The sequence below is a fragment of the Eubalaena glacialis genome, chromosome 13 (genome assembly GCF_028564815.1).
Source record: "Eubalaena glacialis isolate mEubGla1 chromosome 13, mEubGla1.1.hap2.+ XY, whole genome shotgun sequence".
NCBI lineage: Eukaryota > Metazoa > Chordata > Mammalia > Artiodactyla > Balaenidae > Eubalaena > Eubalaena glacialis.
In genome coordinates, this window is record NC_083728.1 from 89,916,626 (window position 1) to 89,932,016 (window position 15,391).

At 44.8% G+C, this 15,391-nt stretch overlaps 2 protein-coding genes across 3 annotated transcripts in view; one reads left to right on the forward strand and one right to left on the reverse strand.

Moving 5' to 3' along the window:
• RSPH10B (radial spoke head 10 homolog B) overlaps positions 1–15,368 on the reverse strand; it is a 39,447-nt gene extending 24,079 nt beyond the window's left edge. Inside the window, exons 1-7 of one of the 2 annotated variants that reach the window (XM_061208375.1) lie at positions 15,248–15,368; positions 13,729–14,081; positions 11,176–11,251; positions 8,227–8,295; positions 6,244–6,417; positions 4,549–4,634; positions 3,729–3,849 (exon numbers count right to left, since the gene is read on the reverse strand). In XM_061208375.1, coding sequence (XP_061064358.1) covers positions 3,729–3,849; positions 4,549–4,634; positions 6,244–6,417; positions 8,227–8,295; positions 11,176–11,251; positions 13,729–13,985 — 783 coding nt within the window. In that variant the 5' untranslated portion in view covers positions 13,986–14,081; positions 15,248–15,368. Of the gene's footprint in view, positions 1–3,728; positions 3,850–4,548; positions 4,635–6,243; positions 6,418–8,226; positions 8,296–11,175; positions 11,252–13,728; positions 14,082–15,071 lie in introns of both variants that reach the window. The other variant, XM_061208374.1, reaches the window with a different exon arrangement.
• LOC133103255 (peroxiredoxin-1-like) lies at positions 673–1,310 on the forward strand. Its single transcript, XM_061208629.1, has one exon. The coding sequence runs from the start codon at positions 682–684 to the stop codon at positions 1,279–1,281; it is 600 nt and encodes a 199-aa protein (XP_061064612.1). The 5' UTR covers positions 673–681; the 3' UTR covers positions 1,282–1,310.
• Positions 15,369–15,391: the final 23 nt, after the last annotated feature.

Consider the following 15,391-nt stretch of genomic DNA (forward strand, 5'->3'; position numbering starts at 1 on the left):
TCAATATCACAAAATATCCTGGAGGTCTTAGCCAGTGCAATAAAGCAAGAGAAAAAAATGGCATACAGATTAGAAAGAAACATATAAAGTTGACTGTATTTGCAGGCATGGTTATCTAGATTAAAAAGTCCTAGAGAGTCTACAAAAAAGCAACTAGAACTATTATGTGAGTTTAGCAAGGTCCCCAATTAGTAGGTTAATATATAAGATGTCATCAGAAAATCCTAGCTATATAAACTATATAAAATTAACCATAGAAAGCTTTCCTTTTCTGTGCAGGAAATACATAGCTTTTTTTTTTTTTTTTTTTTTTTTTTGGCTGCGTTGGGTCTTCGTTGCTGTGCGCGGGCTTTCTCTAGTTGCGCTGAGTGGGGGCTACTCTTCGTTGCGGTGCACAGGCTTCTCATTGCGGTGGCTTCTCTTGTTGCAGAGCACAGCTCTAGGCGCGCGGGCTTCAGTAGTTGTGGCTCGCAGGCTCTGTAGTTGTGGCACACGGGTCTAGTTGCTCTGCGGCATGTGGGATCTTCCCGGACCAGGGCTTGAACCTGTGTTCCCTGCATTAGCAGGTGGATTCCTAACCACTGCGCCACCAGGGAAGCCCAATACATAGCTTTTACAATGTAAATAGTGTGTGTGCTTCCTGACTGTCCTTTGTGGTTTGTGAGAAGTGCTGATCGCAATATGTCTTCAGGAAATGCCAAAATTGGGCACCGTGCCCACCAGTTCAAAGCAACTGCTGTAATGCCAGATGGTCAGTTCAAAGATATCAGCCTATCTGACTACAAAGGAAAATATGTCGTGTTCTTCTTTTACCCTCTTGACTTCACCTTTGTGTGCCCCACGGAGATCATTGCTTTCAGTGATAGGGCAGAAGAATTTAAGAAACTCAACTGCCAAGTGATTGGTGCTTCTGTGGATTCTCACTTCTGTCACCTGGCATGGAACAACACACCCAAGAAACAAGGAGGACTGGGACCCATGAACATTCCCTTGATATCAGACCCCAAGCGCATCATTGCTCAGGACTATGGAGTCTTAAAGGCCGATGAAGGCATCTCATTCAGGGGCCTTTTTAATATTGATGATAAAGGTATCCTTCGACAGATCACCATAAATGACCTTCCTGTTGGCCGTTCTGTGGAGGAGACACTGAGACTAGTTCAGGCCTTCCAGTTTACTGACAAACATGGGGAAGTGTGCCCAGCTGGCTGGAAGCCTGGCAGTGATACCATCAAGCCTGATGTCCAGAAGAGCAAAGAATATTTCTCTAAGCAGAAGTGAGCATTGGGCCATTTTAGGGCCAGGCTGCAGCAGGTGGCCATGAGAGCAAAACCTCTTTTGTACTACTGTCATGCTTCAAACACAAGACCTTACACTCAGCCCAGATGTGGTGTGGGACAGGACAGGCCTTTCCTGCAGGGGTTGGGGAGGCCAGCCTTTCTTCCTCTGGAGGGAATGGCCTGAGCTGTATTATGGGGCAGGCAAACTGATGTGTATAGTAGTAGGATATCACTTTTGGTCTTTTGTAGTTTTATTAAACTTGAGCTGAGACCTTGTTGATTCTTCATTTTAGGGGGACATCAGCCTTTGAGTGTAAGAGGAATTGACTTTTTGCTTTCCCTCTTTAGGGGAAAATGAGGTGTGAGAGTGCCTCAGAATCAGGAAATTATATTGAGGGGAAATGCAAGTAGATACAGGGAATGGACCTTGAAGCAAGGTGTTTCATTTCACCCTATCTGGAGAAGAGCAAGGCCTACTACAGTATTGGCCAAGGCACTGCAATTTATGCTATAGGCTGGGTTGCAAGTTAAGAGCCCAATGAGATTACTGACATTTACTTTTACACTACTGGGAGGGCTGTATGAAAACCTGAAGCCTGGCCTCTTCTGATAAATGCCTGGTACTGGTTCTGTAAAAAGATCAGAGTTAAGAGGCTTCAGTACCTTTGGAACTAAAAGGGGGAGGGGGAGACAAACACAGCGCTGGTGTTCATAGGGTAGGCTTTCTGTGTCAAAAGCACAGTGCTGGGGGCTTCCCTGGTGGCGCAGTGGTTGAGAATCCGCCTGCCAATGCAGGGGACACAGGTTCGAGCCCTGGTCTGGGAAGATCCCACATGCCGCGGAGCAACTAGGCCCGTGAGCCACAACTACTGAGCCTGCGCGTCTGGAGCCTGTGCTCCGCAACAAGAGAGGCCGCGATAGTGAGAGGCCCGCGCACCGCGATGAAGAGTGGCCCCCGCTCGCCGCAACTAGAGAAAGCCCTCGCACAGAAACGAAGACCCAACAGAGCCAAAAATAAATAAATAAATAAACTCCAATCTCTTTAAAAAAAGAAAAGCACGGTGCTGAGCACCTCGTGGCTTCCCTGGGCTTCTGTCCTTGATTTACGGGTAGTTCACGTCCTCATATCATTGTCCTGAGGGAGGGTTATCAGTGGGGCAAAGGTGGATCCCTCCTGGGCTCTTGAGGCAGAGTCAGGACTGAGAATCCTTCTGTGTATCATGTGCTGCCCTTCTGGACACCTTCCAGACACGGCTGCCCGAGCCTACCTACCCCTCCAGCCTTCAGACAAGCAAGAACTTTGAGCAGTAGTGTGGGATTCCTGGGGCCTTCAGTAATAGCTTATTATATGCCAGGCACTATTTCGTATTTATTCAGTCTCCATAATAACCCTCTGAGGCAGGTACCGTTATTTAGGGGATAGCTGCTTCTTAAGCCCTGTAACAAGTAGCATCTTGAAGCACTGCAGAGAAATGGTAACAGGTAATAATCCCATATTCCAAGGCAGTTGGCAAGTCTGGATCTGCTTTGGTCTTTTGACCAAACTTCTTTGAGCCTTGTTATCTTCATTTAAGATCTCTACTATAATGCTTTATCAAAAATGATCATCTTGTACCCAATAAAATCTTGTCTAGCCAAATAAGTCCAAAAAATACATAAATAAAATAAAATAAAATAAAATGTAAATAATAGTCCTCCCAAGAGTCATGTGACTTATGAATTTGCCAATGGAAGAACCTTGCTTGTGTGTGAGACCCCTAGAGAAAACTAAATACTAATAAAACAGCACTTAAAAAAAAAAAAAGGTCAATTTAGCCATAAGAAAGAATGAAATAATGCCATTTGCAGCAACATGGATAGATCTAGAGATTATCATACTAAGTGAAGTAAGTCAGAAAGAGAAAGACACCCTATGATATCACTTGTATGTGGAATCTAAAATACGACACAAATGAACGTATCTACAAAACAAAAACAGACTCACAGACATAGAGAACAGACTTATGGTTGCCAAGGGGGAGGGGAGGGTGGAGAGGGATGGATTGGGAGTTTGGGATGAGCAGATGGGAACTATTATATATAGAATGGATAAACAACCAGATCGTACTGTAAGGCACAGGGAACTATATTCAATATCCTGTGAGAAACCATATGGAAAAGAATATGAAAAAGAACATATATACATGTATAACTGCATCACTTTGCTGTAGAGCAGAAATTAACACAACAGTGTAAATCAATTATATGTCAACAAAATATATTTTTTTAAAAAAGCTGATTTAGACAAGTAATCATAATGTGAGTTTGTGAGTTTCTAAATTTAACACAGCTTGAATTTCAGATGACCAGGCAATACCCTACACCAAATAATTCATGGGCTGAGGACCAGCAGAGCACCCGCCTCTGGGTGTATTCTGCTAAGACCAGTAAAACCAGCTAGCACAGTACCTGGACCCCCTTCTCCCACTGACCGGTGTACTCTTCATTAGCTGTCAGCCACCTCATCCTGCCTTCCCCATGACGCATATTGTTCTCCCACTGACCTTCATATATATTTCCAGATTTGTAACTAGGACAAACAAAAATTAAAAACAATCAGTTATCTCATGTACAACATTTACCTTTAAAACTTTCTTAAACTTTCTCCCTAAATACCTTTGAAGAAATCCAGTCCTTGTGCCCATACAATCTTCCCTGTATTTAAATTCAATGAATAGGCATGTGGTCCATAAAAACAATCATCTGGGTGGGTGCAGGGGTGGGTAGAATAAATCACTTTGTAAAAACATCTGATTACTTAATAAGGTGACAGTGGGTAAGAACAGTGTTTTTAATCTTTTTAAGTAATTCCCTATAGTATTATGATTGGTTAATATTTTGCCCCCAAATATTTTAATCCTTAAAATATTTGGCTCCATCAGCTCAATCTAAAATCAAGTCGATATGTCAATATTCCTCAGAAAATATGAAACTAATAATGGAGACCCATGATTAATATAGAAAACAAAGGGAGGCGGTTTCTACGTATAATAAAGTGAAACAGTATGATTAGACATCATATTTAATATGGTGTTTTTCTAAATTTTCCGAAGAATACTTCATCCCTGTTGAGATTATATTGGGGTTAATTTAAATATTCCACCCTGCTTATATAGAAAACGTGTTCTCTGTAAGTTCTGCGCCTTATCTTTAAATACCCTATGTGAAAGTTATCTGGGCCCACAAACGCTTTTCGCCAACACCCCAAACATGGTGGGGGGATACCTACCACCTTATCCCCCAGCCCTTTTTGATGTTGTGCAACCAGTCTCCCTCGTACCAAGAGGTGCCCTCTTGATTGTAATAAATGGAGCCCTAGAACAAAGAATATCATTTTTATAAAATCATCAAGCCTCATAAAACAAATGCTTTTTTAAAGGTAAAGATTAAAATGTATGATTTTAAGGAGTCTAAATGATACAGAAAATGTCATCCTTAGGTAAGACATATAATCCGTGTTATGTTTCTGGTTTTTGATTAAGAATACTGTAAAGTGCCCACCAAGTGAGAATGAGATAATGTCACAAATCAGTTACCCCTGAATAACAAAGTGTCACATACGGGATGAAACGACTACATCCATTACATTCAGTATATTCAGTAATTATTAGTCAAATAAGTACCTAAAGAAATCCTATTTTGTTGTTACCTAAAGTGAAGAGTAGTACCTTCCTTATAACCGAAGGTCACTCTCTTCTATGTACCAAAACCAGTTTGTTTTATCCATTTTGACATCTTATTTTACTGCCTCCGAGCATAAGTGAACACGGCATAATTTTTCTTTGATGATTCCTTTAAGGGAGTGGGAGTAGCCACTGTGCAAAGCATTTGGATCTACGCTAAATGGCCTCAAATTGCTTGTTTATTCACTGGTTTATTTCTGTGTGTGTGTGTGAGTTTTCCATCTTCTTCCTCATTATCACGCTAACTTGTTCCTTCTTGCAGCCATCCTGGTGCCTCCATCTAGAAGTCACCATCCCCAACTCTCCCAAATATCTGAACTGATCTGCTTTGAGCTAAAAAACAAAACAACAGAATGCAGAACACAAGGGAACAGTCTAAATCTGAGTAAGGTGATAATTATGAAGACAGACTTTCTTTTTCTTTTGACATTTTCTAAAAACAGTGCTACAGTATTTTATCATCCTATGTAAAAGTGAAACAATAGTACCAGAAACAGCAACCTCGCTTCAAAGTACCTATAACCTACATTGCTGGTGAGAGTGTAAACTGGGTTAGCCACCATGGAAAACAGTTTGGTGGTCCTTCAAAATGTTAAACATCAAGTTACCGTAGGACCCAGCAATTCCACCCCTAGGTATATACCCAAAAGAACTAAAAACAAGTACTCAAATAAACCTTTGCACTCATAGTCATAGCAGCACTATTCACAGTAGCCAAAAGATGGAAACAGCCCACATGTCCATCAATGGATGAATGGATAAACAAAATGTGGTCCATCCGTACAGTGGAATATTACTCAGCTGTTAAAAAGGAATGAACTACCTACAACACAGATGAACCTCAAAAACATGATACTCAGTGAAAGAAGCCAGACACAAAAGGTCACATATTGTATGATTCCATTTATACAAAATATCCAGAATAGGTAAACCCATAGAGTGAGAAAGCCGATCGGTGGTTGCCCAGGGCTGGGGAGGTGGGGAGTAACTGCCTAATGGGTATGGGGTTTTATTTTGGGATGATGAAAATGTTTTGGGACTAGACAGAGGTGGTGGTGGCACAATATTGTGAATGTACTAAATGCCACTGAATTGTTCACTGTAAAATGGTTAATTTCACGTGATGTGAATTTCACCTCATAAGAAAAAAAGTGAATATACCCTTCACAGCCCCCCACCTCCTGCTCTCTGTGTTTGCACATCCTATTCATAGCCGGGGGTCGCGTGGCTGCCTCACCCACCTTGCCGTGTCTCTTGCCGTGGCACCAGTGGCCGATGTAGGACACGGGCTGCATGCTGCACTTGAACATGCCGAATCCGTGTCTCATGCCGTTGACCACTTCTCCTTCGTAGGTGCTGCCGTCCGGCCAGGTATAGACGCCATGGTTCATGGGGATGTTTTTCACAAAGTCCCCCTAGGGCAAAATCGTCATCAGTGTGGCAGAAAGAAGGCAGTGGAGAGATCCCTCGTCTTGTGGGCTGCTGGAGATGCGGATACCACGCCAGTCTCTCCTCCCTTGGAAACGGTTGAATACCCCCTCCAGCTCCCACCCCCCTCCTCCCGTCTCTACACATCCCATCCTCCCACACCTGGTCCCTCCACTGGGCAGAAGCCCAGGTGGAATGAACTATCGGGAAAGCTGTGTGCACACTAAGCTCCAAGAAGCCAGCAGGTGACGTGGTACAGTGGTGGCTTCCAAGCCTGGCCTTGAGAATTTTGGATTCTGGAACCCGCCTCGAAGGCGGCTAATTCACTGGGTTCCAGTGTTACCCCCAGGAGATGCTGACGATTAGCCAGGCTCAGGGATCACTGGTGGAAACCCTAATATACTGCAGACACACCAGCCAACCGCCTGCCCCAGGATGAGCGGCCAGCATGCGGTCCCCCCACACCTCAGCCCAGAGGCATCGGGTTCTTTTCCAGGAACATTAACTCCTGGAGGCGAGGTCCCAGCAGAGGTCCCAAGAGGCCAGCCAACCTCCCAGAGGATGCTTCTGTGAGAGCCTGAATCCTGCCCATAAACCCTCCCCTGACTGGGTGTGTGTGTGTCTGTGATGGGGGCGGGTCTGTGTCTGCAAGAATGAGCCCCACCTGACCTTCCAGAGCTGATGAACCAGAGGTCCAGGCCAGGAGGCGGGGCTTGGGGGCAGTGGGGAGTTTCCTGGGAAAGACTGGCCTGAAACGGCAGTTGGGACTCAATCCTCTGGCCGTCCTGGACCTTGGCTGTTCTCTCCCCTCCGTGACAATGAAGGTGGACCCTCCCCTCGCTCTTCCCCAGCCTCATCTCCCACTGCCCAGTCCACTTAGCTGCCCACCTGGCCCAAACGTGCCTCTTTCCCTCACCTGGCTGTTGTTTGCATGTGAGCCTTACATCCCCTGTTTTAAATACTTTCATTACGACTTATGAACACCATCGCGTTAGCAGCTCTGAAACTGTGATTTTCAGGGCAGCGTTTCAGGCCCACACGCACTGTGGAGGCACCGGTCTAAAAATACACATTCCCCGACCCGGCAAGACCGTTAAGTGAGGCCCAAACACAGCACAAGCAGCCAGTAGAGATAGCTAGATCTGAGTGAGTGGGTATGGTTTGGTCTCCAGAGAAAAAAGCTACAGAAGAGAGTGTATAACAAACTATTTGTGGGGCTTCCCTGGTGGCACAGGGGTTAAGAATCCGCCTGCCAATGCAGGGGACACGGGTTCGAGCCCTGGTCCGGGAAGATCCCACATGCCACAGAGCATCTAAGCCCGTGCGCTACAACTACTGAGCCCACGTGCCGCAACTACTGAAGCCCGCACGCCTAGAACCCGTGCTCCGCAACAAGAGAAGCCACCGCAATGAGAAGCCCGTGTACCGCAACGAAGAGTAGCCCCCGCTCGCCGCAACTAGAGAAAGCCCGTGCACAGCAACAAAGACCCAACGCAGCCAAAAATAAATAAAATTAAATCTTTAAAAAAATAAACAAATAGACTATTTGTGTTTGCAAAAAAATGGGAGAGGCTGAAGAATACCTCTAGAATATACAAACGAAACTGGAAACTGGTAACAATTTACAGAGGGTCCCCTGCGGTAACAACTTACTTGTCACTCTGTTCTTTGGTTCTATGGATATTTTTTTAACCCATGTGCTGAGTTACTTTTATGAAACTAGTATGTTTAATTGTGGGAACCTGACCATTAAATCACATAATTCGTTTAGAACTATAACATACTATACACTTTACCTCATATTTCAATCCATCGGCCCAGACATAAGTCCCCCGTCCATGCATGAGTCCTTCTGAAAACGTACCCTTTGAAACAGAGCAACAAAGCGTTAGGCCCAATCTTGATTTACACAACTGCCACCCAGGGATTCAGCTTTTAAAATGGAACCATGTTCCACAAATATGCTTGTCCAGTGTTCAGCTGGGAGCTGGCACCACACTGGCGTCCATCCTGTTCTAAAAAGGATCTGAGGAGGAGTCCAAAAAAACCCAGTTCCCTAAAACTGACACTAGGCAGTGCTGCGCAGCTGTTAAACTGAGTTGTAAATTCAGCCTTCCTCACCTAATTAAGCTGCTGGAAAACTCTGTAGTTCAAAAGAACTCATATGCTTTGGGCTTTGCATTTCAAAGTTTAAGGGTCTTTTGAAAATTATTTAGACTAGATTAAAACCATTATCTGGATATCAGAAATTATGACATTTGTCAACATCACACTTTGTTTCCCTTACTGGGAATTATCAGTACGTGTGAGTGTGCGTGTGTATTGACACAAACACAAGTGTACATAATGTACAGTTGTCCATATCGTTCATTTAAAGTGTCTATTGTTAATGTATAGGAACTAGTTGTTAAAAACTTAACACACCTGAATGTCGCAATGCAATCAGAGAAAATGCGTATAACATTACACCCAGTTCTTCCTCGGAATCACTTCTTTAGAGGTGGTGAGGTCAGGGGTTGATGACTGGAGAGAACCGAGAATCTGTAAACAGTGCCCTGACGCAGTGGTTCTAGACTCGACTGTGCATCAGAGTCACCGGGGTGGGGGGAGGTGAAAGCACAGATTACTGGGCCCGCCCTGCACGCTGGAGATTCTGATTCATCACCAGCTCTGGGCTGGGGCCCAAGAATTTGTACTCTGCACAAATTCCCAGGTGCTGCTGCTGGTCCTTGGGAACACGGTTTAAGAACCACTGCCTTAACTTCACTAGTGAGAAGGTCCGTTATATCATCCATCCAGGTGAACCTGGCCGCACATCAGGCAGGGCTGGAGCTCAGGGAAACTGGGGGCAGCCAGAGATCTTCCTACTGCAGGCTGAGGCTCTCGTTTGGATTATGGAATCAATCGTGGTCGCAAGAAGCAGAGTTTTGTTTGTTTTTTTTTAACAGAGTATTGATAGAACAGAAAGGATCGCGCTTCATCTACACGGAAAGGGCAAGTGTTTCATGAAATGTTTGTTTTCAAGTTTTCTCTTCAGGAAATTGTGATCTAAACATGTGACCAAGGCAGGTCTGACCCCTGTGGGTCGTGGGGCTACTGGGTCGTTCCACTGGGTCTGCCTCCTTCACCATTTAAAGGGGATCCAACTGATGATTACTTTCAATCGGAAGAATCTGAGTCTAAGGAAAATATGCAAAGTTTACAAAGCAGGTAGCTGGCAGCGAGCAAGGGGGCTCCTCCAGAAATAAAGGGGTGTTTGCCTCTCATTAGTGGGAAAGGCAAGGCTGCCTGGCCAGGCTTGAGCTACCAGGTGACTGCGTACCTAAGGTACCAGGTTACCAGGGTTAGCAGGAGCTGTGATCACATCCTCAGCAGCCCGGGAGGGGTTTAGCCCGTGTGGTCAAGCACTAGGTATCTTTGAATGGTATACACACTGGTGCCTTGTAGAACCACCACAGCGGTGAAGGAAGATTCTCATCAGGATAAAGAAACACTATAAATGCCAGAACTGGCAGAGGCCAGACGGGACAATCATTTTAATGAGTATCATCCAGCCATAATAAATGGCGTGGGGTTTTTTTTGTTTTGTTTTCTTTTGTTTTGTTTTTGGCCAGCTGCATGGCTTGTGGTATCTTAGTTCCCCGACCAGGGACTGAACCCGGGCCCTCGGCAGTGAAAGTGCAGAGTCCTAACCACTGGACTGCCAGGGAATTCCCATAAATGGCATTTTTAAGAGTTTTTACAACACAGGAAAATGAACATGTTATATGTTAATGGGAAAAATCAGGATACTGAAACCCATGCTTTTTGACCTCAACTACAAAAATCTGTTCTCCTATAATAAGCATACATTTCCTGGATAATCTGAACAAACGGATGAATGACTACTGCCACTGTAGCCTCAGTGATAAAGACAAAAAATGAAAACACCCCAAAAGTATCTAATAATTATGGCATAGTTCTGAATGGTAAATTAGAGCACTATGCAATATTTTAAATAATTATGGAAGAGGGAATGGGAATTTAGTGTTTAATGGGAACAGGGTTTCAGTTTGGGATGATGAAAAAGTTCTGGAGATGACGGTGGTGATGGTTGTACAACAATGTAAATGTACTTAATGCCACTGAAACTAACACTTAAAAATGGTAAGTTTAATGTACATTTTACCACAAACAAACTTTTAAGTTATGGAAACCATACATTAATACAGCAATGTATTCCTAACTGAAAAAAGATTCAAGGTGTTATCTACAAAATTAATACGCCCATATAAAAGCACTGATCCATCCATTCAAGAAATAAAAGAGGAACTTCCCTGGCGGTCCAGTGGTTAAGACTCTGCACTTCCACTGCAGGGGGCGCAGGTTCGATCCCTGGTTGGGGAATTAAGATCCCGCAAGCCACGCGGTGCCCCCCCCCCAAAAAAAAAAAAAAAAGAGACACAACAAATTGAAAACATTTATGGCAAAAGGATACTGGGATTTTCACTCTTTGTTTTTTACTTTAGTGACCTTAATGTTGTTTGTACAAAATAAAACTTGGCAAAAGGAAAAAATCTAAAATGACTACTTTGTACTGAAATAGTCATGTTTTTACCTTAAAATATGTACTCAGGGTTCAAAATAAAATCAGCATCAAGTACTTCCAATTTCTTTTGAGGAATCAGTGGACTTTCTGAAGATGCAAATCTAAAATTATCACCCTGCACTGTCTGCCCTGCCCAGTCCCAAAAGGTATAACTCACGCGGTAGGTACAGCCTCCTTGAAAGATGGCAAAGCCTTCTCCCTCATACAGTCCACGGACTTTTTCCCCTTCATAGCTACAATGAAATAAAGCTCAAGGCAATGAATCATGTGAGCACACCTCAGTGACTGTGTGTTAAAATACGTAATGAACATCAATGAAAAAGTACAAATATCTCACATTCACTCAACAAGCATTCCCCGCCGAGGACCACTGTGTGCCTGCCCCCTTTTAAGTACCAGGGCTGCAACTGTGAACAAGTTCCTGCCCTCGGGAGTTTATGGTTCAAAGAGGAGAGACAGACAGTAAAAAGGAAACAAATGAACAAGATAATTCCAGATCGCGTTCAGATTTTGTGGAAGATATGACCGGGAATGTGATCAGGAGTAAGGAGACGGCTACTTGTAACAAAGAACCTGGAGAAGAGGATCCCCAGGAAGAGGAAACAGCAAGTGCAAAGGCCCTGAGGCAGGAAAGAGCCTGCCGGCTCAAGTTCAGCTGCACAGCTGGACCACACTGAGTAGGGGAGCAATGGATGGGAGGGGAACCAGGGGAAGAAGAGGCTGGGCTGTGATAAAGACTTGCTATAAAATCAAAAAGCTCTAGGAGGAATCATGAGAGGGTTTTAAGAGGTGGGTTGGACAAGACGAGATTTACGTCTTAAAAAGATCACTCCGGCTGCCGTGGAGAACGGACTGTGTGTGTGGGGGAGCTAACTGCCGGGAGGGAGTAGTGGGAGGAGAGAGAGATGGAGGCGTATGGAATATTCTGGACAGTTTTCTGTCCGGGGTGATGAAAACATTCTGAAAATGGGTGGTGGGGATTGTTGCATGACATGGTGAGTGTATTTAATGCCTCTGGATTTATACTTAAAATGGTTAAAATAGTACATTTTATGCTATGTGTATTTTACTACGATAATATTTTAAAATTTTCGAGATATATTCTGGACATAGAACCAACAGGGCTTGCTGACGTGCTGCCTTTGGGGAAGGGAGGTACCGAGAACAGCACCCAGATTTTTAGTTCAGCACCGAATGGATAATGTGTGATGTGTCACCTAGCTCGCCTCTAGGCTCTGAGGTGAGGTGGAAAACAAACGGACCTGTTACAGCTATGACCACATTGGGCTTATTCCAAGAATCCAAGGAAGAGTAAACATTAGAAAACCTATAAATGTTATTCATGATATCGGCAAATCAAAGAAGAAAAACCATGTTTATATCAAGATGCCAGAAAAGTATTTGATAAAATTCAGCAATCATTTTTTAAAAATTCTAATTAATGGCAGTCACTATGGAAAACAGTATGGAGGTTCCTTAAAAAAACTAAAAATACAGTTACCATATGATCCAGCCACACCACTCTTGGGCACATATCCAGAAAAAACAGAAATTCTAATTCAAAAAGATACGTGTACCCCAATGTTCATAGCAGCACTGTATCCAATAGTCAAGCCAGGGAAGCAACCTGTGTGACCACTAGGCTGTTGTGGAAATGACAGAAGGTGATGTCTGAGACTAGGTCATAAAAGACACTGAGGCTCCCAAGCTTGCTCTCTCTTGATCACTCTCCAGGGAAGCCAGCTGCCATGCTGGGAGGACACTCAAGCAGCCCTGCGGAGACAGTCCATGTGATGAGGAACTGAGACTGACGGCCACTCCAGGGAGCCACTGCGAAAGACTGTCCAGCCGGCCAAGTCTTTAGACAAACCCTGGTTGACATCTTCGCTGAACCTCACGAGATCCTAACCCAATACCATCCAGCATCCAGCAAAGCTGCTCCGACTCCTGAGCCCCATAAACTACATGATATTTATTGCTTTAATTGTCATGTTTTGGGGTGACTTGTTACATAGACAATTAATACAGGGAGTGATGTACACCAAGTCAGCATTAGGAAGGTAAATCTACACAGGAGGCCTGGGGAGAGAGGCTAGAAGCAGGGACTCTTTAGGAAGTGAGTCCAATGGCCCAAGCAAGAGGTATGAAGACAAGTCTATGCATAGTGAAAAGGACGAATGAGAGAAGCATGGAGGAAAAAGAAACACAAAAGGCAGGGGGAGGGAAGAGATTAGTTCTGTGACTTGGAGCCTGGATGCCCTGATAGAAACAGGGACCAAGGGAGGAGCCAAAGGCTGGGAGAGAAACAGCAACGTTTAGAGGAACCTTCTAAGGTGCGAATACTCATTTATTTCCCCCCATTAAGAACCTGAGGCTCAGAAAGGTTCGGCGACGGGGTTGATGTCCTAGAGCTAAGACTCAAATCCAGATCATGGTACTTCAAGTCCTGCAGTCTTTGTGTTGGGACACAGAAAGTTTGAAGTCCAGTGGACGATGTCCACTAGGGAGGTAAAAATCTGAACCTAAAACTCTCGGAGAGAGAACAGTGCTAAAGACATAGATGTTTACCGTCATCTAGGGAGACGGAAGTAAAGCTACAGCAAGAGATTATCAAGAGACAGAGAACAGAGAGCATGAAAGTCGTAGAAAAGGGAGCATGGACGATGCAGCTCATTAAAATCACCTTTCAAAAGAAAAAAAAAAAAATCACCTTTCTACTATGAGTTTGGTCAGAATGGGCTCTTCATACTGGGTGGTATCTTCATTCTGCAGATTATCATTTTTGCACTGTCTCTTGAGTCCTGGTTCTTTGAGCTGCATGTCCAACGGTGGCACAGCACCTGGGGACATATCTTGCCTAGCAGCGTTGCCATCTTGTTTGGAAAACTCTGTATAATCGGAGAGAGATGAGGGAGAGCAGGCCAACTTATCCCCTTTTTTATCTGCTCTTTTCTTTTCTTTCACCATTGCCTTTAGAAGACCAAAGGTTTGCTTTATATAGGTAAGTATCAAATGACTCCTTTGGTTGAAAGCTGTTTGTTTCAAGGCGTTGATGAGTTTTATCTGAAAAATAAAAATTATGTCTCGTTTTACAACCCCAATGTCATTATCATTCTCTTCCTACAGCCTGAAAAATTAATTACAAGTATCGAGTCTCACCTGTTTATAAAAATAATACTATTTCAATATTGCTTTGGTTGTTTCCTAAAATTTTTTAAATTGGAACCACCATCTACCACTTCTTTTCAAATAGTGCTCCAGTAAGAAGAGCAATCCTGTGCGTGAAAAATACCTTAACCTCTAAATACTTAACCTCTAAAATCTTACATGCCACCAGTTCATACTCTAAAAGCCCATCTCTTCGTACGTCAGCATGGCAAAGTGCTCATGAGCTGCGTTGCCCCTTCCCAGCTGTTACTTGATGTCCTTCTGCTTCAGTTGTCAAACAGGAATAACAGCACCTTGTCTGGTTATAAGGATGAGATGATGCACAAACTCCCTACGGATCAGACAGTGTGCACAATCAATAATGAAGTGATTATTTTTCCACTTTCCTGTTTCTGAACTTGAAATCATCAGCTACCTACTCCCTAGGACTGCACTGCCAGGGTCAAGCAAAAAATCTTGTGCTAATTATTTGCCCAAGGTCTTAGAGCTGAGGGGCAGGGCTCCAAAGCCATAGTTTCTGTGGCCCTCCAAAACTGGCCCCACTGAAGACATCCCGGTGCATCCAGCAGGATGCACAGGTGAGTCCCGGAGTGCAAGGCAAGGTCCCCCCTTCACGTGCCCGCGGGGTGCAGTGGACACCCCATGCCCTCCTCTGCCTGCATGGCATCCTCTGGCATCCTCCCGCTCACCCCACCTCTAGGCTCTGCTCTCACCAACATGGTCCGGCTTCCCTCTTCCTTCAAGACTCCATGAGTCTTCCCTGCCCCGCACCCTCACACCATGACTGTCAGCGAAGCAAGCTGCTCTCGCTTCTAAGCCCTCCTTTACCATAGGCTTTCTGGTCCTCCATCAGTGAAGCCTGAGCTGCTAACAGGGCAAACTTACTTTCTCGTGGCGTGTTTCCCATTAACTTCTGTATATCTTCTGTTCTCCCTGCCTTGAGACTCTTATCATTGACCGTTGACCTTCCTCAGACCGCACAGGAGGGGCGCGCATTCTCTGAGCTGGGGGTTCCAGCTCGGTCCTATCCCTTCCTAGGGTCCTCCCCGCCTCCCGCGCACCTGCTCGGGTCCTCGGAGGCCGAGGAAGAGCCGGACATGGCCGTCACGTCCGTCGCAGCGCAAGCACGGCCACCGGCCTGGGACCCCGCGGGGGCGCTCACCTCGCTGCGGACGCCGTGGGGCTCCGCCAAGCCCGGACGGAAG